General features: G+C 42.8%; 1 protein-coding gene across 2 annotated transcripts in view; it reads left to right on the top strand.

The window, feature by feature from the left end:
• The first annotated feature begins 10854 nt into the window (after window positions 1–10854).
• LOC147460323 (seven transmembrane domain protein) overlaps window positions 10855–24703 on the top strand; it is a 106114-nt gene continuing 92265 nt past the window's right edge. The window contains exon 1 of one of the 2 annotated variants that reach the window (XM_086511402.1): window positions 10855–11048. In XM_086511402.1, the coding sequence (XP_086367528.1) occupies window positions 10972–11048 (77 nt within the window). In that variant the 5' untranslated portion in view covers window positions 10855–10971. The remainder of the gene's footprint in view (window positions 11049–24703) is intronic. The other variant, XM_086511403.1, reaches the window with a different exon arrangement.

Raw genomic sequence — 24703 nt, 5'->3', positions numbered from 1 at the left:
ATTTTTGTGAGATTACTTTGAGAACTTGGAGGGTGAACTTAATTGATAGTAGCAACATAAACATAGTACTTAATTAACTTGGCATGAACAATACTTTTGCAAGAGAGAGAGTATTAGAGAACATGACAATAGATGAGGACCGGATTTACTTGGAGCCGGTCCCCCCTCCAAAAGATGTTTGTATTATAGATTCTCCCATCAAGAGAGACTTTGTTACAATATAATCTTTGTGTTTCTAGTGACCTTGGTGATGCTATGAAGATGGAAAGCTTCATGTATCACGAGCTTAACATAAACTTTGCAAAAAAGCATTAACTATCCCAAGCCTCAGTCTCAAGGCCTCAAACACCTTCGAAGGTGGAGAGAGCTAGCGGGGAATGAGGGTAGGGAAGAGGAAGAAGAAACATTCCATAGGAGAAAGAAATAGTTTCTCACTTATCATGACTCTTCTTGCTTAGCATAGCATAATAGCATAGTAATGAAGATGAAGAAGATGACAAGCTTAAGCATTGAAGCATGGCTCTTGGTTGGATTTGCCTTCCATAGCCAAGAGTGTTGGTGTAACCTCTCCACTTCTCAACAAACTTGGAGAAGGAGATGGAGCTCTTGCATTTTGCAGTCCACACAATGAGAGAATGTGTGTGTGTGTGTGTGAGAGAGTATACCCCCCCTCTCATGCTTGGTCCACACCTCTCTCTCTCTCTCTCTCTCTCTCTCTCTCATAATTTTATTATTTCATTTGGACATGTGTCCTCTTTTTCCTCTTTGAGAGAAAGAACTTAAGTATTTATTTTTATGTATCTAAATTCTCATTGGACCCCTTTAAAACCTATCCAATAGCATTCAAACACATCATGAAGGCCACATGTATCTTTTATGCTTTTTAAGTCATTTGGTTGAATTGAATACTTCAAAGACTTAGTCAATCAAGCATGGCAGGTTCATGTCTTTTGAGAGTTATGTTTGAATTGAATACTTCAAGAACTTTAGTCATTTAAGCATGTGAGAAACACTTCAAGCTTTTGGGTAAAGTTTCCACTAACACTCACTTAGCAAGCCAACAAGCACCTCGTGCTTGGGTAGGATTCCCACCTCAAGGTCAGCCCTAGCTTGCCTAAGGTCAAAGGACTTTTGAACACTAACTTTTGGAGGTCTTTAATGAAGCTAACCCTACGGTCTTCAAGCTCCATTAGGCCCCTTTTACCCTTGGCTCTGTGTTGAGACAGATCCGTAAACACATGTCTATATTCGAACCCTTGTTCCTGTTTATTCTCCCACATTAAATGATTAGTTTAATATGAGAAAATCATTTGGGTTGGTTAGATGTTAGATTTTATGACATGCACTCTCCGCACTTAGTCATACACACCAAACATGTTGTGGAACAGGCAAAAGGCCACATATTTATCACATGGTTGTGGTGAGGAATCACTATTTTGTTTTTACTCGATGCTCCAGGAAGGCCTCCTTCCATTTGTAATTACCTATGCTTGCACCTCGAAGGCATGTGGCCTTATGCAAGAAGTTGACATGGGTGAGAGAATTCATGGTGGGAGTGCTGAAAAAATTTATCGTGCTTGGATGTGTTTTGGCAAATATGTATGGTAAATATGTATGGGAGCTGTGGTAAAGCATGAAAAGTTATTGATGGGCATACTCGTTGGAATCTCATTACTTGGAACATGTTGATTGTAGGATTTGCCCAAGATGGTTGTGGCAAGGAAGTTCTGGGCTGTTTTAACCATATGTGAAGGGAGAGCGCTGATATCTTTCTTATAAGAATGTGTTGACCGATTTGTGGTGTTGTCATTTTAGCATTCAACAATAGTATACATCCTTGAAGAAGAAGATTAGAGAGAGAGAGAGAGAGAGAGAGAGAGAGAGAGAGAGAGAGAGAGAGAGAGAGAGAGAGAGAATTCATGGTGGGAGTGCTGGAAAAATTTATCGTGCTTGGATGTGTTTTGGCAAATATGTATGGTAAATATGTATGGGAGCTGTGGTAAAGCATGAAAAGTTATTGATGGGCATACTCGCTGGAATCTCATTACTTGGAACATGTTGATTGTAGGATTTGCCCAAGATGGTTGTGGCAAGGAAGTTCTGGGCTGTTTTAACCATATGTGAAGGGAGAGTGCTGATATCTTTCTTATAAGAATGTGTTGACCGATTTGTGGTGTTGTCATTTTAGCATTCAACAATAGTATACATCCTTGAAGAAGAAGATTAGAGAGAGAGAGAGAGAGAGAGAGAGAGAGAGAGAGAGAGAGAGAGATATTGTGCTTTGTCTTCATCCAAGCATGTTACCTTTTTCTTGACTTGGTACTATGTCTAGTACATTGCAATCGTGTGTCCCAATTTTGATACGTGTACTTTGAAAAAGAACCATAAGAAGGGTTAGAGTTTATGTAAATTGATAATCCGGTGAATTTCTAATATTTTTTTATAAATGTTATTTCTTTTTATGTTTGGAAAAAAAAACAAGCAAGTTTCCTTGCATAGGAGAGTTTGTGTAGTCCTCCTCAAAGTTTTATAATATGTTGAAACGTGCAATTTATACAACAACATGCAAATTTTAGTGTGTTCGTTCCACTATGTCTTTAGTACTGAGTAATCAAAGGCTTTAAAGTACTATTCTTTTTTAACTTTATTTATGGTTTGTCGTAAACAATGCAATCTTGTCGGTTGCACTTTTGTCATAGAGGTTGTTGACGTGCTTCCTAGCCTCCTCCCATTGGTACATCTTGCGATGAATGCATTCCAAGAGATTTATCTACATATATATGTCAATCAAAGCTTGACCAACATGCCATATTTTCTCAAGGAGCCCTTGACTAACAATCTTATGCCATTCTAAAAAGGCCAACCATGCAAATGAGGTGCTCTTTGTGTGGCATAATGACATATTTTTCCTCATGACATAAGCAAGTATTGGCCCTTCATCTAGCAGACTATATGCATTGGCTAAGTAAAGTGGTTGTAGTTGGGGAGCTTCCTCATGTTGCATTCAACGAAAAAAATTCACATCTTTCTCTAGCAAGCCCTTGTTGGGCACCACGCTTCTAAAAGAGCACTCCAAGAGCCTTAGTGTAGCAAGAAACCCTCACTTCTAGGGAGAAACCCTCACTTTGCATCTGGTTAAAATAGCCCATAGCATTCTTGCCATAGCCATGTTCGGAACATCCCGCAATCAATATACTCCAAGAGACGACATCTCATCCAATAGCCACTCACTAGCAATCTCTTTGTTAATTCTTTCTACCACCATCAAATATTTTGGAATCCTTTCAAAGCTTGGGCTCATGGAGGGAGGTGAAGCGGCCATTTGCAGTGTGGCAAAGGATGGAGGTGTTTTGAATTTTTTGGCAAAGTGAGTTTTTCTTTGTCCGTAGTGTGAGCAGTTGAATGGGTGGACCAATTGATCCTACACAAGGTCTGGTGCTCTATGATACCATTTTTGGTTTCTAGTTATCATGTACTTATTTTCTATAGCATAATTCATGGTTCATGTTTATTCTAATTTTAAGTTGGAGTATTGAAAATTCTCTCATGTGTTCATTTATGCTCTATTTCACCCTCCACTATTCTCTCTCTGTCTCTTCTTTTCCTTCTTGTGGCAAGAAGAGACATACACGCCTATGACCTTGCATAAGGCCACATGCCCTCAAGGCATAATCAATGAATGTGTTTGGAGCAAGTCTAATGCATTTGGCTTGACTTCAATTCAACACAAATGTAGCTAAGTCCCACTATGCAGTAGCATTAATGAGTTTTTTAAAATATGGATAAATAGTATTCACACACATTTTCAAAAGCATTAGTGAATTTAAGGGAACAAACTCTCAAATTGTAGTAGTGTTGCAAATACAAGCGTTTTTGTTTGTATTAGTTGGCTTTTAAGAACACTAACAACTAAAAATGCTTGCACTTTTGCAAATAGAGGAGACCTTTTAGAGAACATATTGAACTTACCTACAAGGAGAAAAGAAACTTTTGACAAGAGAAGAAGAAGAGAATTTTATCATCGTAGGAAATTATCCACACACACACACACACACAGAGAGAGAGAGAGAGAGAGAGAGAGAGAGAGAGAGAATCCCATGACAATGTGGTCATTGCCCTCACAAGAACGAGGCAAGGGCCTACTTGAGAGAAAGAGAATCAGAGAGGAGACATAGAAAATTTCTACCTTCCCTTCCCCTTACGGCATGCACCTCCATATCTTGCGAATATCCCACCACAGAGAGAGAGAGAGAGAGAGAGAGAGAGAGAGAGAGAGAGAGAGAGAGAGAATCCCATGACAATGAGGTCGTTGCCCTCATAGGAACGAGGCATGGGCCTACTTGAGAGAAAGAGAGATAGAGAGGTGACATAGGAAATCTCTACCTTCCCTTCCCCTTACGGCATGCACCTCCATATCTTGCGAATATCCCACCAGACACACACACACACACACACACACACACACACACACACAGAGTTGTAGTGCTGGAGTCACTCCTTGCATGCAAAAATGTCACGAAAAGGGAACTCTACAACACTTTGTGCAGTCCATATGCGAGGTGAGAGTAGCAAAACTCTCTCGCGATAGTACGAAAGGGGAGGGCAAGCAAAGCTTCAAGGCAGAAGAGAGAGAGAGTTTCAAGGCGTATCTAGAAGCCACTTCCGTGAGGGCTTGGTCAAACATGCTATTTCTCAAAATAACATGTTTGGAATCCGTTCAATTTTCCAAGTGGGAGATTGCTAAGTACGGAGCCTGATTTAGCCCTTGTAATTTTCTATGGTAAAAACGCACATTTGTAAGGCCCCCATTATGAGGAGAAGCCATCGTGCGTGAAGGAAAATCACTTGCCGGAAATAAAAATCACTCGCCGGAAACCAAAATTTTCACGGCGCCGGAATATTATGGCCGTTTGGCCGATTGGCGGTGGCCGGTGGTCGGAAGTCAATGGCCGGTGGCCGAAGTCAATGGCGGACTTGTTTTCTCAAGGGCGGTCACACATGGGCGGATTGGAGGGTCCGATTTGGACTTATCTACACAAGGGCGGCTACACATGGCTGCCTCTCATGAGAGAGGGCAACCCTTTTGACCTATAAAAGGAGGCCATTTCTACACACATTTCATAGTGTGAAGTTGATGCAACAAGGTGAGTGTGAGGTGGTGAGAGTGAAGCAAGGCACGAGCTCCATTAAGGGTATAATCCCTTTGTAAACTACTTCTTGTTTTGAAGTACTAAAGCCATTGAGTGGCTGCTTTCTCGTGGACGTAGCCCACATCGGGTGAACCACATATATCGTGTGTACTCTCTCTCTCTCTCTCTACTCTATAATCTCTTGTGTGTGAAATCTATCTCTCTCCATTAAGTAATCTACTCAAATATCTATTTAGCTACATCATATTTCCTAGTAGAAGAAGAAGGGAATCTAAGTATCATAAAAACCCTTAAGTGCTTTATAACAATATTTACCCTTAAATAGGGCTTACCCACCCCCTTCCTGTGGGTTTTTGTAACTTTCTTTAACTTATTAATTCAAATTCCACTTTCTCCAAAAACAAGTGATAACCAAAAAGTATTAATGCACCATAGTAACAAACTCATGTTTCTCACTACACATTACAAGGTATCATTGATGAAAGCAATGAAGGGTCAAAGGAGAGGGGAAGTTACAAATAAGAGTTGCAAAAGTTAGCTTTTGTGTGTGCAGAGTTTTGGGGGAATATACAAAAGTTTCAAAGGGGCCTTTGTCATAGAAGTCATTAGTATAGGACTTTATTTTGTTATAGAGAAATTGGCCATTTATTCCCTTTAGGCATCTAGAGGCCTTGCTTGCTCAAGACCAAGTTGAGGTGCAATTTCAGGCATCCAATTCATGCTCCTCCAAAAACAAAGTGGCATACATACATACTAATGGTTTTGTTTGTGTCTCAAGTTTGTGCTTATATATATATATATATATATATATATATATATATATATATATATATATATATCACACACACACACACACAAAGTCCCATCAAGTATCCATGCCACACTTTAAGAAATCAAATACAAATATCTGACTTGCTTTAAACCTATATCACAAGGAAACTGAAAAAGAACATTGCTTGCATCCAAAGGACAGAATGAGAGGGGGGGACCTACATCCAAGACTAGCTCCCGCACCCCCATGAGCTACAAGTGTCCTTCGAACAACCTGAAGACACAAATGTGAGGATTTGGACACAAAAGACACAAACTGCTTCTAAATCAAGATAATTTGATCATGAGATCCGGAGGCTCTCAAGCAACCCTATTTAGACCACCAAACTAAATTTAACTCAAGTCTACAAACTCCAACTATATCCGTGCTCGGTTTGTATTACCTAGTTTTTCCTATCTCACTTGCACTTGAGAGCTTGTACCTTACTCAATAGTCTGAGAAGCGAGGCCCAATAGTTAGCTAGGGGCATTGATGTCTCCAACAAACCAAGTCTAGAGTGTATACTAGTGGTAGCATTGCTCTTGCACGGTGATACCGATGCTCCAACAACAACTCCTTGCATAATATGCTTCATCTCCTTGCCATTGCTAGTTATGGTCAAGCCAAAATTGCTCAACAACACATTCATAATTATCCGTGCAACATTTGTCGGTCGTTCTTTTGCAAGAGAGGTGTGTTGTTGAAGAAAGGAAGGGGCCTTGACAAAGCATCGAGTGAAATTTCATAGGTTAGGTGAGGTTTGGGAGACTATGGTGCGATAAGATGGCAAGATGCCAAAAGGCGAGAGCGAGGGACATAGGTTCAAGTTCTGTTTTGATCAGAGTTGGGATGCTGGAGATGGAAAGAAGGACTGAGAATTGATGTGCAGATAACTAAGAGAGAGAAATTGTAGGTTGGAGAGAAGAGAGGAGGAGGCAAGGATGGTGACCCAAAGCAGTTGCAAAATATAACTCCAAGTCGACGCTCTACAAGAGACCAGAGAGATGGGTGCCCATACAATTAGATTCATAACCTAGGCTACTCGAAATTTGTGACCTTCACCATCACCATCACCACCAGCAAATGCGAGCACTTGATTGGTGAGGGTAGAAAGGTTGCACAATGGGGGCACTCTCATTAAACAAATAGACAATATAAAACTTTGTTACCTGAAGAAAGTGGGATGATACAATGGACTCATTATTATATTTATGGATGTTACTCACGCTACTGTAATGCCATTGCAACCAAAGAGGTTTGGAAAAAGTGGGGAAAACCTGCCTTGAGATCCACACGAATGACCCTACAACTTGTAGACGGACACAAGGAAAAGCCCCTAGGATTGCTAGAAAAAGTACTTGTTACTTCTTGTGGCATTGAATATGAACACACTTTTGTTGTTGTTGACTTTGGCAAGAAGAACAACTATGACATCATTCTGGGAAGACCATTCATGCGACAATTGAAAATGGTCCAAGATTGGGGTTATGACCATATATACATGAGACATATGGAAACCATAACAAAGGTAAACTTGAGGGACCATAGCTATAGGGATGTGACGAGAACACCGGTTGAGGAGTTTGATTCCGCCACAGTAGCAGGATCAGAACTTCCAGCTTGGTTAGGTAAGCCTAAAGAACTGTGGATGTGTGGAGCTTCACAATGTGGCAGCTTGAAACGTGAGGAATGTATCCTAGAGCGGGTTATAGAGGATATGGACTATATCCCAGAACCATTTCGTGAAGAAGAGTTAGAGCCTTTTGGATGGGAACACATCTTGGCTACTCTGGACGTGTGCGCCGTGGAGGATGCTCCCACAACAAAGTGTTGTGATGAAAATGGCTATGATGTCGTTCCTTATTTTGCAATGAGTGTAATCCAGGAAAACAAAGAGATCCAGACATCAACAAGCTCTCGAAATAAGGAGCAAACAAAGAAATGTGGAGAATCAAAAGATGAAGAAGACGACGAGTTCTATGACTCTGTAGATCACTTTGAGCTTCAATAAGATCAACGACCCGGGCATCAATGTCATCGCTACACGAATAAAGTGCATCAAAAGTGGATTCCAAAGTCCTCGGTGAAGACACAGCCACCACAAGCATCCTCATACACGGCTCCTAATAAGGATGCAAAGACTCAGCTAGGAGGAATACGACCAGAGCAACGAGCTGACAATGCTCTAATCAATGGGCTAGAAAAGTCCTCCAAGAAACTACCACCCACGAGCAAACAGACAATAACTTTCCACTACCAGCCAAAAAATCAAGGGAAAGTACAAGAAGTCAACCTTGCTGAGGATAGTAGCGATAGTGATGAATCTTACGACATCCCCTATCATCAACTCAGGCCATCACTATCACCAACCCCTTCAGCAACAACCATGACAGGTCAAAAGAACAGGACAACAAGTCAAAGCCAAAAAGCTCGACAAATCTGGATACCAAAAAGCCAGATCAGCCAAAAACAGATATGGATCAAGAAGACAAAGATCTCTAATGACAAATCACAAGATCCAACACCAAAACAAAAACAAGGAAAGCGTGCACGAACGGGTAAGACTATCACAAAGTCGCAAGCTTTCACAACTCAGGTTTGGGCTCCAAAGAAGTTGATTCAAGCACAAAAAAGTCGGGAATTCATTTGGATTCCAAAACAACCACAATATCAACTTTCAAAGCCTGAATCCCGTCCCCAATCAAGCGTACAAGGGCTGAAGCAAAGACCACTGTCGACTCACACAACAAAAAGGTGGATCCCAAAGAAGTCTCTTCAAACACAAACGAAGCATGGGCAAGTATGGGTTCCCAAACGAGCGTCAGCAACAAAACAACCAGTAATCACAAAGAAATGGGTCCCAAAGAAGAACAACAAAACTGCTGTCAGTGCATCGCCGCTTGAATTCTTACAATTCTTCCTACGATTACAGTACAGTTAGAAGAGAGCAAGTCGCTTCAATCAAGCAACGATACAGGAGCTTCAAAGACCATTACATTGCTTATAATAGGAAGCCTCGCCAACAAATGCCAATAAGCAAATTGCTTATACCCACATCTTGCACAACATAAATCTTTTCCATGCATTGACTGTGTATGCATAATAGGGCTACATTACAAGGCCTGCATAGACACAACTTTTAATTGCCCAAGCACAACACATACCCTTTATGATACCCTGTCGTAAAGGATGACTCCAAATAGGAAGGGGGGAGGCATTCTGAATGCGGACCTAATATTATGACTATTAGAGGGCAATGTTTTGTGAGAGGCATTGAATTTTTGCATTTTATTGTGATAATTTTTTGACGAAATTTAGAGTATATGCCCTCATAGTAGTGTTAGAGAGGAGTATGGGGACAAAATCCATATATGAGCCCCTAGGGACATGTGTATAGTGTACATAGCATTTGGATTTCTATTTGAATGATTTTTCTTTTGTTGAGTTGTTTTAAGATTTTCTTTGTTTATTATTAAGAAAAAATAAAAAAAATCCATAATCCACATGAAGAAAAGACTGACGAGAGGCCTGAGCACTACAAAGAGAAGAAGGTACAGGAAAACGATGAAACTTCACGAAGTATGTCTCAACAGCCACTACAACAGTCGAAGAACTTGTCACAAAGCAGTGTCAACATGCAACCGACAAGTCATACAAGTCAGAGTCGAGTAGCTAAGCCACAAAATGAGTGAGGTGTTAGTTCCAAAGCTTCAAGTAATATTCTCTGTGGTCTAAGCGTCTTAGCTATTCTAGGTACTGCTCAAGCTGGAAGAGTTGAGCATATTTACGGGGTGTCGCTCATGCTAGTATAGGTGAGCAAAAGAGTCGAAGTCTAAGACTTAAGTCTGGTGAAGTGAAAGAGAAGGTCCAAAAGACACTCACGTACTGAGCACAGTGAGATACGAGTGGAGAAACTTCTACATCGAAAACCCTTCTTGGACAGGTGGAAGCTATTGAGACATATTTTGATGTCACATGTGCTACATTTATTCCTCGAAACACCCATCATCTCCTTCTTTCACATTGCATGCTTTTGCTGACAAATTTCTCATATGCATATAGAGTGTCCCATAATTGGCATTTGCATCAGGCACTCTTTCCGTGTTTCACCCAAGCACTCACCTTTCATGAACATGTACTTCACGTTCAACTGCTCAACTCCAATAAGCGCGTATACCAAAGGCATTTTTTTCCCACTGGGTTGGCTGGAGGCAGGCTGGAGGCAAGCCCATGCTGCCTCCTTAATAATAAAGCATAGATAGATATAGATCTCATTCACAAAAGAAGTCTCTTCATTGTTTTCCCACTCATGAAATGAATGGCCACTAACTTGATGAACCAATCAAAAGTTAGACAATTTTGAAAAGGGAAAATTACCAAAACACCCTTCTAATTTGTGGAAATTCCCAAAATACCCCTCAAATTTCAAAAATTCCCAAAATACCCTTGTATTTATTTTGGTTGGATTGTTCAAGATTTCTTAATCTTTATTTCTTTTTGACAATTGAGATCCGTTTTTGTAGGCTTAGCATGTCAATTATGTCTAAAGATAATGAAGCAATTCATCTCCAAAGCCTACATAATCAACTCAAATTCTAGATTTAGCATCTTGTATTGATAAACAATGAGTCTTCTTATGAAAAGCTACAAATTTTTTAATCTTTGGAGAAATTTAACTTTACAACCAGGGGTATTTTGGGAATTTTTGAAAATTTGAAGGGCATTTTGGGAATTTATGACAAAATTTGGGGGTATTCTGGACTTTTGGAGGTATTTTGAGAATTTCCACTAATTAGAGGGTATTTCTCTTTTAAAAAATAAAAAAACTATTTCTAAAATAACTTCCCCTTTTTCATTATTAGCAAAATGGGGAGCCATCACCAAGGCCTTACCGGCACCCTAAATCCCCGGTCCTAACAAAAGCATTCAAACCGGTGTAAAGACGGGCCGACGGCCATTAGTTTACTACCGAAGTATGGTGTGCAGACTGTGAGTGAGCGAGGAGCAGCGATGACCCTCTTTCACTTCTTCAATTGTGCTGCCCTCACCTTCGGCCCTCACTTTGTATACTACACGGCAACTCCTCTGTGAGTAGTTCCGAAAGGTCTGAGAGAGAGAGAGAGAGAGAGGGAGGGTGTGTTTCAAAAAGTCAAATAAACAAATGTGTGTATGGGTGTGGGTGTGAAGATGATGGTGGAGATCCTGATTCATCTAACCGATAACCCGTAAGGCTCTATGCACGTTTTCTCGAATCTGGACAGGGCGGTGTAAGTTTTGATGGGTAGAAGTGGATCCCACCGTGCAGCCTTATGATACCTAAACCTCTTGGATGTGTTACTGTCTTTGATGGTCTAGTCACCGACGAACTATAGAGAAAGAGTGGCTTGCTGCCTGTTTGCCACTCAATAATGTATGGTTTTGGAGGGCCTCCACATAGGCCTTCCTAAATGGAGGGCCTTCTGAATTGGAAGGCCCTCCTTTTAATGGTGGTGCAGTCCCATAGGTTATCCTCTAGCAAGTAGGTGGATGGGGTCACCACGGAATTTTCAAACAAGTAGCAAACATTTATAGGAGGTTAAAAGGTCTTGTTGACTTGCTCTAGTGAGCCATCCCACATTTTAGAGGGCCTTCTGAATTGGAAGGCCCTCCTTTTCATGGTGGTGCAGTTCCATAGGTTATCCTCTAGCAAGTAGGTGGGTGGGGTCACCATGAAATTTTCAAACAAGTAGCAAACATTTATAGGAGGTTAAAAGGTCTTGTTGACTTGCTCTAGCGAGCCATCCCACATTTTAGAGGGCCTTCTTTAATGTAGAGGGTGGTTCAAAGACCCTCTACATTAGAGGTGCTTTTAAGTCTATTTAACGGTCGTCTGGAACTTTGTTCGATTGGTGGTGAATGTGTTGGAGGCCTGTGTCCAACCATACAATTAACCGTTAGAATGGGGCGTTGCTTTGGATCATAAACCGCTTAGAGCGGATCTCTTAGATTTTGAGTTTTCATTTGGTCAAATGAGTTGAAACAAAGTGAAATAGGTTTAGATAAATAAAACAGATCTAGGTAAATGGTCTATCAAATTTTTTACAAATAGAATATAAAAAACTAGTTTGAGTGAAAGGTTCTTTGCTTAGTTAGACTCAAAGCAATGGGTTTTCCAAAGTGTTGTATAACGATGAGTCTTTGCCTCATTGCAATGGTGGGATCGTTCTTGTGATTCCAACATAACGTCACAATTCCTAAGGTTCAGGAGGTGAAAGGGAACTTGGCAATGGTATCCTTGGATGGAAATTGAAATTGACACAATGAGTGGGGTAACTTTGCTTGTGTCCCTCATGGATAATTTGACCTCATTCTTGGTTAGAGTTTAGCCGGTGGTGGCTCAAGTAACTTCCAGGAGTAGATTAGGGAGTGAAGGTTGTTTTGTGGCTGAGCCCTACCGTTTCTGAGGTAGACGTATCTTTTCTCGGCGATGCACTCCACGTGTTGACACTCGATAGGCTGGCGGTCAGAGTCTCCAATGTTTTGTAGTTCTGCTACTAAATATGTGCTCATGTCACTTTTTGCGAGTTTACATATCTATTAGCATTTATTGGCCATTATATGGATCGTGGGGTTTTAATAGTGGGTAGGGCAATTTGCCTCTATAACCACATTGACTCACATGTAGCACTGCTAACAACCCTATACTCCGCCTCTCTGGATGATAAGGCTTGTAAGGTGCAGTGGAATGAATGTTGAACTTTGCTCAAGATGAGTGCTCCGAACTGTGCTCAAGGGTTCCTTTTACTTACGGAAGGGAGAGCCTTCCGTTCCTTTAGTGAGAGAGTGCAAGACACAAACAAAGTGGATGAACACTGTGAATGAAGGTACTGAGACTGAGAGATAGAGAGAGAAGAGAATACGACACCAAAATGTTGTCAAACCCTCCTCCGAAGGCCCCACTCTCTATGGCGAGAGCGGTCTAATATTGATTGCACAAATCTTTACAATGCTTGGACTTGCCGACGATGTCGACGACAATGAGGACGGCGACGAGACGGGCTGAAATCTGAGAATGCTAAGGGCTGAAATCTGCAAATCTTTATTTGCTGAATTTTGACTCTATGTCGGTGACGATGTCGATGGCGACGATGCGACGACGATGCGTTGAAAACGCAAATGCTGAAATCTGCGTTTTCCGGGTTGAAACTGTAAACCTTGCGGAATCTAACCGTGCGGTGAGGAACTGCTGCGGGAAGGTGAGATCTGTGAGGTACGGGGGTTCTATTGCGGTATCTGCATGGTGAAAATTGAAAACGCTGGTGTTCCTGATGGTCTAGTCGCGCTGGAGCTGCAAAAACGCTGAGTGTCTATGTTGCTCCAAAAACGCTAGGTTGAAAATTGTCTTTCTGCTATGGAAACTGTTAACGCTAGGGGATTTGCTGTGTCGTGATGACGTTGGGCTAATTTGCTGAACAATATGCGAGGGCTGGCCTACGCTTTTGGGCATCCCTTGCATCAATAAATAAGCTGGTTGGGCCTCACTTTTGAGAGCATCTAGACGCAGAGTCTGAGAGTGAGCACCCGTCGACTCTCTTGTACTTTGAACACAGATTAATAATATCGAAAGGGGCGCCAGTCTTTGGGGCCAATACCTCTGGGCACAGAACGACGTTGGGCCGTGTCATCTTTGTGAATTGTTTTGAAGTGAATCAGAATCTTGACTTGGGGTGTCCAAGTTTGTTACAATGGTATCAGAGCGCGGCCGATTTCTCTTCTACCGGGAAATCATCCTTTTCTCGCAACACTTACTGATTCCAACAAGAACAAGACTAGCTTGATTCTAGCTATTTTCAAGCTTCATTACCCCTTTCCATTTCTATTACTTTGTGCGCCATTGCTATTGCTATATTGTGAAGGGTTAGACACTATCAAGAAAGTCTCTTGATAGGACCACCCTTGCTTTGCTAAATCACTACCACACACATTATGGGGAAAGACACGTTCAAAAGTCGGCTGATTTGAGTCTGAACCACCTCTTGTAATTCTTCCTCTGTAAACATCCTCGGAGAAGGAGGTTTCTTGATTGCCGGTTTGATAGGTGGTTCTGTGGCTTTCTGTCATTGGGTGTGCACTTCTGCGATGGATTGCTGAGACAAAAATTTTGCAAATTTCAGATTCTACGCAATTTTAATTATCTGCTTTGTTGCCTTGTCAACCAGCTGTCGATGTTCCATCTCTTCAATCTCAAATTGAGTAGGCCAAGGTGGGTCGTACTCTTCCTCTGTTTGATCATGAGAATCTTCTTCGTGATGCCCTCCTGCATTCGCAGATGCAGAAGAAGTCGATTGATTCGCAAACAACAAATCCAAAAAGCACGAGAAAAAAACACAAGAAAGGAATTGACTTCCCGGGTTCTTTGGGTCGTCGATCTTCTTTTGCATCGGCAAGAAAGCAGAAGAAGCGTGTATGGTTTGAAGGACTACCCAGTTCTCTCTGGAGGGCACTACTCAGAGCACTCCAAGATTAGGAGGGCTACATCTTTCTTCAAGGGAAATGCTCGAACATGGTGGTCCACTCTTCTTCTGAGCTAGAAAGCTCCAGCTATGTCACAAATTGATGACGTGGCATCATTACTAAGTTGTTCCAACTTATGGACAACTACCGAGGGGCCCAAAAAGGGGCACTAGGCTGAAAATAAAGCGTAAAATATTGCTTACGTGGCTGTTGTACGGATGTCCGCTATTTACGCTGACTGCGGTACGGATTGCCGCAAATAGCATTGACTGCTGATGTGGCATGACAATACGGGATTCCATAAATTGTGTTGGCAGTTTTTGGGACAATTACTTTTGAGTGATAAGCTTTTCAATTACTGCTTTTGGGGCTCTGCTTTTGGGCATCCCTTGTACTTATAAATTAGTGGGCAGGGCTTCATTTCTCAGAGCATCTGGACTCAGAGTCTGAGAGTGAGCACCTACCCGCTGTAAGGTGCAGCGGAAGTGAATGTTGAACTTTGCTCAAGATGAGTGCTCCGAACTGTGCTCAAGGGTTCCTTTTACTTACGGAAGGGAGAGCCTTCCGTTCCTTTAGTGAGAGAGTGCAATGGACACAAACAAAGTGATGAACACTGTGAATGAAGGTGCATGTGATTGAGAGATAGAGAGAGAAGAATATGACACCAGAATGTTGTCAAACCCTCCTCCGAAGGCCCCACTCTCTATGGTGAGAGCGGCCTACTTATTGATTGCACAAATCTCTACAATGTTTTGGACTTGCTGACGATGTCGACGACCATGAGGACGATGACGAGACGGGCTGAAATCTGAAAACGCTAATGGTTGAAATCTGCAAACCTTTATTTGCTGAATTCTGACTCTATGTCGGTGACAATGTTGATGGCGACGATGCGACGACGACGCGCTGAAAACGCAGATGCTGAAATCTGCGTTTTCCTAGCTGAATTTGCAAACTACGCTGGATCTGACCGTGCGGCAAGGATCTGTTCCGGGATGGTGAGATTTGCGAGGTTCGGGGGTTCTACTGCGATGTCTGACTGCTGAAAACTGAAAACGCTGATGCTTCTTGGGGTTCTGTCGCGGAGAATCTGCAAAATGCTGGAGGGTTATGCTGATGCAAAAACGCTAGGGCTGAATGTTGTCTTGCTGTGGAAATCTGCTAACGCTAGGGCTGATCTGCTGTCTTTTTAATGCCGGGGCTGATCTGCAATACAAACGCCAAGGCTGGCCTTCAATGCAAAAACGCTAGCTCTCTGTTGATGCAAAAACACTAGGTCTGCTGGGGGGGGGGGGGGGGGGGGGGGGGGGCCCTGCTGAGAAGGTGCCTGTTGAACCGAAGTTCTTGTTGCCTCTTTTGCCAGAAAGTGCCAGCGCTAGGTTTTCTTATATACTTCACTTGCTAATTTGGCCTACCTAGTTCCCTACAAAAGTCACTTAAAAATAATAAGTGAAAATTGGCTAAAATAGGGAAAATAGGTCTATGCACTGTAAAAATGCTCCTAATGGGTTCTGATTGTAATCTGATGATCATGCTGTGTGCAACGAGAGGATATGTATCTAATCTAGGTGCCTGGACATGCACGCTTTGGGAACAGACTCACAAAATTGCTAGAACACTTCCTAATTTAACTGAAATGAACCCATGCCATGAAGTAGCTTGTCCACGTACACATAGGGTTCGATGTGCACGTGACATCCCCTTCTTTTCAAAGTGAGGTACTGGTACGAAACCGTTGGTTCTGGCTATTTCCGCGATACATCATAGGAGCTTCGAGGATATGGTCGATGAGTGTGCCACAGATACAGATTTTGCAGATATTTTCACACGGATACGGGATGGGGAGACAGTAGCTGGATACTCCCTTCGGGAAGGCTACTTGATGAAAAAGACTATGTTGTGCGTTACACAGCCGTTGAGGGAAAAGGTTATGATTGATTGCCACTGTCCACCTTTTACGGGTCACCGCGGCATTGCTACCACCATGAAAGGGGTAGAGAGAGATTTCTTTTGGCAGAGACTGAAGAAGGATGTGGAAGAGTTTGTGCGCAGTTGCTTGGTATACCAGAAGGTCAAGTTTGACAGGCATAAGGCACAGGGATTGTTACAGCCTTTACCCATACCCACCCGCCCCTGGGAAAATATTGAAATGGATTTCATTTTTTTTTATCTCTCGAGAATACAGAATGATCACGATGATTTTCCGATTACATGGCACGCCTGAGACGATTGTCTCCGACAGAGACCCCAGATTTATGAGTTTGTTTTGGAAGGCAATTTGGGAGAACATTGGCACGCGGTTGCAGTTCTCGTCATCGTTGCACTTGCAGATTGACGGGCAATCTGAGATTGCCAATTCAGTGATTTTAGATTTATTGAAGTCTTGTATCTCGCATCAGAAGACTCAATGGGAAAAAAAACTTACCTTTGCTGGAATTTGCCTACAATAACACGATACACTCTTCGACGGGGAAGATGCCATTGTTGAAACTGTTGCGAAGGTTCCATCCTTCCTGAGCACGAAAGATTAGAAATTTAAAGCGGATGAATATTCGCGAGACTTGGATACGGCTTTTGCCAAGGTTCGCGAGACTTTGCAGGAGTCTCAAGAACGACAGAAAAGGCAGCGGATCGCCATCGTCGCGACTGGAAACTGAAGGAGGATGATTGGGTGCTCTTACTTTTGAGAAGGCACGCCTAAGAAAGAAAAAGGGAAAGGAGAGGCTTTTTCCAAAGCTTAATATGCGATACTACGGACCTTTCCAGATCACTGACAAAATAAATGATGTCTCCTTCCGATTGAAACTGCCAGATACTTGGAGGATTCACAATGCATTGCATGTGAGTCTCCTGAACCCTGTTAAGGGTGATGTGCCTGATGATGGGGAGCCTGATGAGCAACCCAAAGTGGAAGAAAACGAGGAGATCCTTGTTCCTGAACAGATTTTGGCACATAATGATACGAAGAAAGGTAAAGTCCGAAGGCAGTTCTTGGTTAAGTTCAAGAACTTTCCTGCATTTGATGCGAAGTGGATGGAGGAGGAGGACCTAGCAGATACTCCTCGGATTGTGAAACTTTACCTCGATGTTTTGGTTTAGCATAGTCTACTCCAAACGGAACCCAGAAACTCAGCTTGGCCGAAGATCTGGTGCAGTGGGATGCACAAGAGGGGAGTTACTCCGCTCCTTTGTCAACAGATGCCTCGATTTTGATACTAAAGTCACTGATGTCTCTTTGAGCTTCAGGGATACTGAGAGTTGACAGTATTCTGCTGGATGACTTTATGAAATGGAATTCCTGATTATGATACTGATTTGTTCTTGACTTCTTGTGAGTGCAGGAACTGATAGACGAAATGACTGTAGCATTTTGGTCTTATTGATCTCGAATAGACATGGTTGCAATAGGGGTTAGTCAATCGGACATCGATGAGGTCCCGATTGGACCTAGATGTGATTGCTAGCTACATTGCCGATAAATCATGGTCTAAGATCCGAATGAATGTTGAATGTCATGTGATGTCCTGTGATGTCTGGTGATGTCCTGTGATGTCGTGTGATGTGACTGTCGATTTTGTACATGTGCTAGATGTGCGTTCCTAGTACGTAGGTACTAACAGTCAGTGTCTGCTAAGACGGTTTATGGCTTTTGTCGGTTTTGCAGGCGTAATCGCGGTCGATTACAATGCTTTCAAGAGGGGGGTATGTCACAAAGTGATGACGTGGCGGACAGCAAAAACCCTAATTTCTGCCAGAAACCCTAAAATTCCTGCAAACCCTAATTTTTGCCAAAAACCCTAAATTCCGGAAATCGCGGAGGCGGATTATTAAAAAAAATAAAATAATTTTTTTTTTTTTTTGGAAAATGATGAGCGACGCGAATTTTGCTTTTGCTTTTTTTTTATAAAAAAATAAGAAAAGAGTCTCTAAGAGAGAGAGAATTGATGCTTTTGATTTTAAAAGCTTTTGGGGCTCTGCTTTTGGGCATCCCTTGTAACCTTTAAATTAGTGGTGAGGGCCTCACTTCTCAGAGCATCTGGACGCAGTGTCTGAGAGTGAAACCCTAACCGCTCTCTTGTACTTTGATGATTGATTAATACAAAAAGAAATACCGAAAGGGGCGCCAGTCTTTGGGGCCAATATCTCTAGGCACGGAACTCCGCCGGGCCAGTGCAAATCTATTGTGATCTGTGAATTGTTTTGAAGTGGTTATTTGGTGCTGTCGCGGTTGATTCTTGACTTGGAGTGTCCAAGTTTGTTACAGATCACATCATGCATACTACCTGGGTCAAACAATATGACAAAACGGTGCCCCGACGTACGACCATAACATTTAATGGAGAATCATCAATCTGAGGGTCCTGCGAAACTTTGGGCACACGTGTGTTATCATTCATTGCATTGACAGATGTAGTGGGTGCTGTGGGTTCTTTAGATTCATTCGATTCAAGCTTAGGACATGTTCGTTTTATGTGACGCTTAATGTGACAATGAAAACAACGACCTTCCTTAGAATAAGTGCTTTGTTCTTCCGAAGTGACGTAACCTCCTACAATTCCTTGTGCTACCTTTTCATCCGGAGTAAGCTTAGGTTTAGCAATTGTTGTAGCCTTACCCTTAGATTTATTGGAGTAATTCTTTGATGAGAGAATGTTGGAAGATTGGTTAGAAGAGTTATCATTCTTACCATTCTTACCGTTCTGAGAAGTCTGCGAGGTACTTGTGGAAGTCTCATTGTTACCGTTCTTACCGTTCTCACAAAAGTGCCAGATCACTTCTAAATCTAGACTGACTGGACTGACCAAACCCTTGTCGTGCTATAGCTTGTCCACGGACACATAGGGTTGGATGTGTTACGTGACATCCCCTCATTTTCAAAGTGAGGTACTGGTACCGAACTGTATGGCGTCGAGGGAGATCGCCAATAGCATCCGGAATCCTTGAAGGGACTCTTCGCCGGCCCACTCTGATGTGTGGGTCATGCGGTGCTTGAACTTCATAAAGGTCTGCAACTCTTGCTTCTTTGGGCCGCGCCGAAAGCGACACAAAGTCTTAAGTGGCTCCTTCAATGCTTCAACTTCGTCTACTTCGTCTAGAGTCATACTTCTTTCTTCTTCAAGAATCTCCATGGTTGAAAATTCCTGAAACCATTTCCAACACAAAACCATGAACATACCTATTCCATGTAAAGTGAGTGGAAAAAATCTTGTCGTCCTAATAGACTGTGCATGCAATGTAGATGAACAAAGAGACGGAGTGACAACCCGTTCATCAAACACATGCAAACCATGAGATCGAATCTTTCTCTCTAGAGCAATCAATTGTGGCAATTCACAACGGAAATGCCCATGCTTGGTGCTCATACTTTCATGTGCTCTTTCGGGTAATGTGTCATGCCAAGGAAGAGACATGGAATGTGACTTCCTTACATACTTACTTTTCAGCTTTTCATGAAAAATCGACATACATTCGTGCTCATCCGTGAGTGAAACGTGCTCAACGTACAATATGTCGGATCACATAAAGACGCTGACTAAAATACAGAAAACGATCACGAATGAAACACTTGAACAATGCGTGCGTATGAATCATGCGAACACATAATACTTCCTGCGAGCGTTCTTTGGACCTAGGCTCGAGAGCGAAGATCGGTTCTTCCTGAGGGGGTTCTTTGGACCTCGACTCGAAGGCCAAGATCGATCCTTCGTGATTGATCGAATCTGCAACGAGGTTAGCTTCGCTGGAAAAAGCATCATTTAACTCATCATCCTTGTGAACAATCACATAATCTTCATGCAACTCATCATGCTTGTGAGAAATCACATCTTGATCATGCAAATCACCATGCTCATCATTAACATCCAAATTATCATGCTTATCATTGTCAATCAAATCATCATGCTTCTCATAATCATGCAAATCTTGTGTGTCATGCTTTGGAGAAGAAGAGATTGAGAGAGTCTCCGTTCCCCAAATCTCTTGCATCTGTGCCTGAACTTGAGAAAAGAGTCGCCAAAACTCTTTGTTGTGTCGGTCGCTCTGTTCTTGGGATGCTTTGGCTTCCTCTCTTTCTGTTCTTCTTTCTGCGTGTCTGCGTTTTATTTCTGCCATTCTTTCTGCATGTCTGCGATCCATTTCTGCTTTTCTTTCTGTATTTCTTGCTTCGCGTTCTAACTTCCTTTCCAGAAACATCTGGTCTAAAGTCTCCATAGGAGTTAGTGCAATTCTTGATATAGATGGGGAAGGGTCAGAAAAATCTCCTGGTGGGGAAAACTCTTCGTCGCCTCTCTCATGCTCATCACTTCCAAACGAAGTATCTATTCCGCTTTGAGTGATGACCATCTACTGAAGTCGTGGGTTCTTGTGGGTTCTTGTGGTCTTGGGTTCTTAAGTTCACGAGGAACTTGGGTGCTTGGGGGTCTTGGGTTCTTGAGGTTCTTGAGGTTTTCTTTCGCTTGCAAACCGTGTTTGAGAAGGTTCTTCTCTTCACCCGAGTTCTACTCTTTTCCGCGGGCGCACCCCTTGGTGGCCTTGCGCTCACACCAAGGTTGCTTTTTCCCACCTCACGTCGATTGGCTGGCCGCTAAGTGCACGGTCCGTTCTCAATGAGTGAAAGAGACACAAGGGGAGGCTGGACAAGCACTTCTTTCTTGGGATTCCTGTCACTCTTCAAAAACACGATTAGGAATCGACACGCCCAAGCGAACTTGGGTTCGTGCGACCTCCACAAGCAAAAGAAAAAATGCTGTGGTTCTTGTGGTCTTTCCTTAGTGATACAGAACATTGCCAAAGCTCTGATACCAATATTAGGTGCAGTGGAATGAATGTTTGCGCTTTGCTCAAGATGAGTGCTCCGAACTGTGCTCAAGGTTCCTTTTGTTCTTATGGAAGGTAGAGCCTTCCGTTCTTAATGAGAGAATGCTATGATCAGAAACAAAGTGAGTGGACATTGTGCGTGCAAGTGTATGAGATTGAGAGATAGAGAGAGAAGAGAGATACGACACCAGATACGTTGTAAAACCCTCCTCCGAAGGCCCCACTCTCGTTGGCGAGAGTAGTCTACTTATGATTGCACAATCTGGTACAAATGGAATGCATGGGATTGATGCAAGTCTGGGCTATGTCGGTGATGACGACAGAGACGACGAGACCGACCTAAGGGCTGAAATCTGCGACTAGTCAAAAAACGTTGATTTGGGGGCTGTTTTCTGTGGGTCTTTGTCGTTGAAAATCTGCAGGAAAATTGAGGATCTTCAAGGCTGAAAACTGATGGTCTTATTGGGGCTGAATCTGCTACACTTTAGGTGAATCTTGCTGGTCTTTATCTGCTGCTGAATCGCTGTGGGCTGAGGCTGAAAACGCTAGGCTGATGGATGGGAAAAACGCCAAGATTATCCTCTGCAAAAACGCCAGTGCTTGCGAGAAACAAAAACGCTAGTGGCTGGGATCTCTTGGCGATGGCAAGCTGATGCAACTCGCTAGGATCTGGGAGGTATGGCGTTGACAAGGCTGATGCAAAAACGCCAGGCTAGGATAAAAACGCTAGAGATGTCTGATGAAGAAAACGCTAGCATGGGGGTCTTGCTGCTTGGAGGGAAACCGCCAAGGTCTTTGTCTTGCTGAGAAGTTGCCTGCTGAGCTTGGCTCCTGTTGCTAGCTCTAGTTTGCTTATATACAAACTTAGCAAAATTGCGCTACCTACTTCTGTTGGAAAGTCACTTAAATTAATAAGTGAAAAATGTCAAAAATAGGGAAAATAGGCTAAAATCACTAGAAAATTCCTTGACTGACTTTGATGGATTCTGATGGGAATGCTTATCATCATGCTGTGTGCAACCAGAGGATATGCATCTACACTAAGTGACTGGGCATGCACGGTCTACGAATAGACTCACAAAAGTGCCATATCACTTCTAAATCTAGACTGACTGGATTGACTGAACCCTTTCGTGCTATAGCTTGTCCACGGACACATAGGGTTGGATGTGTCACGTGACAGTACCAGTACCTCACTTTGAAAAGGAGGGGATGTCGCGTGACACGTCTACGAATAGACTCACAAAAGTGCCATATCACTTCTAAATCTAGACTGACTGGATTGACTGAACCCTTTCGTGCTATAGCTTGTCCACGGACACATAGGGTTGGATGTGTCACGTGACAGTACCAGTACCTCACTTTGAAAAGGAGGGGATGTCGCGTGACACGTCTAACCCTATGTGTCCGTGGACAAGCTTCAGCATGATCAGGGTTCAATCAGTCCAGTCAGTCTAGATTAGAATTGAACTGGCACTTTTGTGAGTCTATTCGTAGACCGTGCATGTCCAGTCACTTAGTGTAGATGCATATCCTCTGGTTGCACACAACATGATCATAAGCATTCCCATCAGGATCCATCAGAATCCTTCAGGGGAATTTTCGAGTGCATTTAGCCTATTTTCCCTATTTTTTACATTTTTCACTTATTATTTTTAAGTGACTTTTGTTGGAAAGTAGGTAGGGCAAATTGAGTAAGTTTGTATATAAGCAAACCTAAACTAGCACTATTTGGCAGAAGAGGCAACAGGAGCCAAGCTGAGCAGACAACTTCTCAACAAGACCCCTTGGCGGTTTCCCCCTCCAAGCAAGAAGAACCATTAGCATCCCCTGGCGTTTCCATCAAGGTGGACATTGCCATACCTCCCAGCACTTGGTGTTTTGTGTCAAGTAGCCATCGCCCGTCGCAAGCCTAGTGCATAGCGTTTTTGCATCAGCATCATCGCCACAGAAGCCCAACACCTAGCGTTTTTGATCCCAGCAACCTAGCGTTTTCAGCATATATTACCTCAGCCTGCAGCGTTTTTCAGCAATGAAGTACTTGCAGATTCAGCCCTAAAAGAGTAGTAGATTCAGCCCGGAAAGACCCTCAGTTTTCAGCCCTTTAGAACCTCAGTTTTTAGCCCTAGACGTGCAAATTTTCAGCGTCAAAGACCCACAGAAACAACCCCCAAAATCAGCGTTTTTGGACTAGCAGCAGATTTCAGCCCATAGCGTTTTTGGACAGCAGTAGAAAGATTGCAGATTTCAGCCCTAGTGTTGGCCTCGTCATCCCTGTCGTCGTCGTCAACATAGCCTAGACTTGCATCAGTCACATGCATTCAGTTTGTACCAGATTGTGCAATCATAAGTAGACCACTCTCGTCGACGAGAGTGGGGCCTTTGGAGGAGGGTTTTACAACGTCTTTGGTGTCGTATCTCTCTTCTCTTTCTATCTCTCAGTCTCATACACTTCCATTCACAGTGTCCATTCACTTTGTTTGTGATCATTGTACTCTCTTCTTAAGAACGGAAGGCTCTCCCGTCCATAAGAACAAAAGGAACCACAGTTCGGAGCACTCATCTTGAGCAAAGCGCAAAGATTCATTCCGCTGCACCTTACACGATCGAATATGCAATGAGGTTAGTTTCACTAGACAAAGTATCAAACCATCATCCTTATGAACAATCACAGCTTCTTCCTGCAAATCATCATGCTCATGATAATCACATCTTGATCATGCAAATCATCATGCTCGTGAATAATCACATCTTGTTCATGCAAATCATCATGCTTATTGTTATCATGCAAATTATGTGTCGTGCTTGGGAGAAGAAAAGATTGAGAGAGTCTCCTTCTCTTGATTCTTTGCAATTTGCGCCTGCATATTAGAAAATAGTAGGACCAACTGTTGCACGCGTTCGGCGCTCTGCGCTTCACGCTCTTCGCGCTTGCGATTGAATTCTGCTATTCTTTCTTCGGCCGGTAAGCGTGCTTGCTCGCGCTCAGGCTCTATGGTTGCCATTCTTTTTCTGTATTTACGCTCTATGGTTGCCATTCTTTCTTTGTGTTCACTATCATTGCTGCTTTTCTTTCTACTTTTCTTTCTTCTCGCTTGCGCTCCAAGGCAGCGCGTTGTGCTTCTTGTTGTAACATTCTGTCCATCATCGTCTTGACCAAAGTCTCCATAGGATTTGGTACAATCCGTGGCGTAGATGGAGAGAGGGGAGGGTCGGAAAAACCTCCTAGTGGGGAAAATTCTTCTTCGCCACTTTCGTGCTCATCACCTCCATGCGAAATATCCATTCCGCTTTTGGTAATGACCATACACTGAAGTCTTGGGTTCTTAAGCTCACGAGGAAATTGGGTTCTTGTGGGTCTTGGGTTCTTGAGGTTCTTCTTTAGCTTGCAATCTGTGTTAGAGAAGGATCTTCTCTTACCTGAGCTCTCCTC

Source organism: Adiantum capillus-veneris, chromosome 4 (genome assembly GCF_014529385.1).
Source record: "Adiantum capillus-veneris isolate H3 chromosome 4, ASM1452938v2, whole genome shotgun sequence".
Lineage (NCBI taxonomy): Eukaryota > Viridiplantae > Streptophyta > Polypodiopsida > Polypodiales > Pteridaceae > Adiantum > Adiantum capillus-veneris.
The sequence above is the reverse complement of the archived record's forward strand: the minus strand, read 5'-3'. Positions and strand labels throughout refer to the sequence as shown.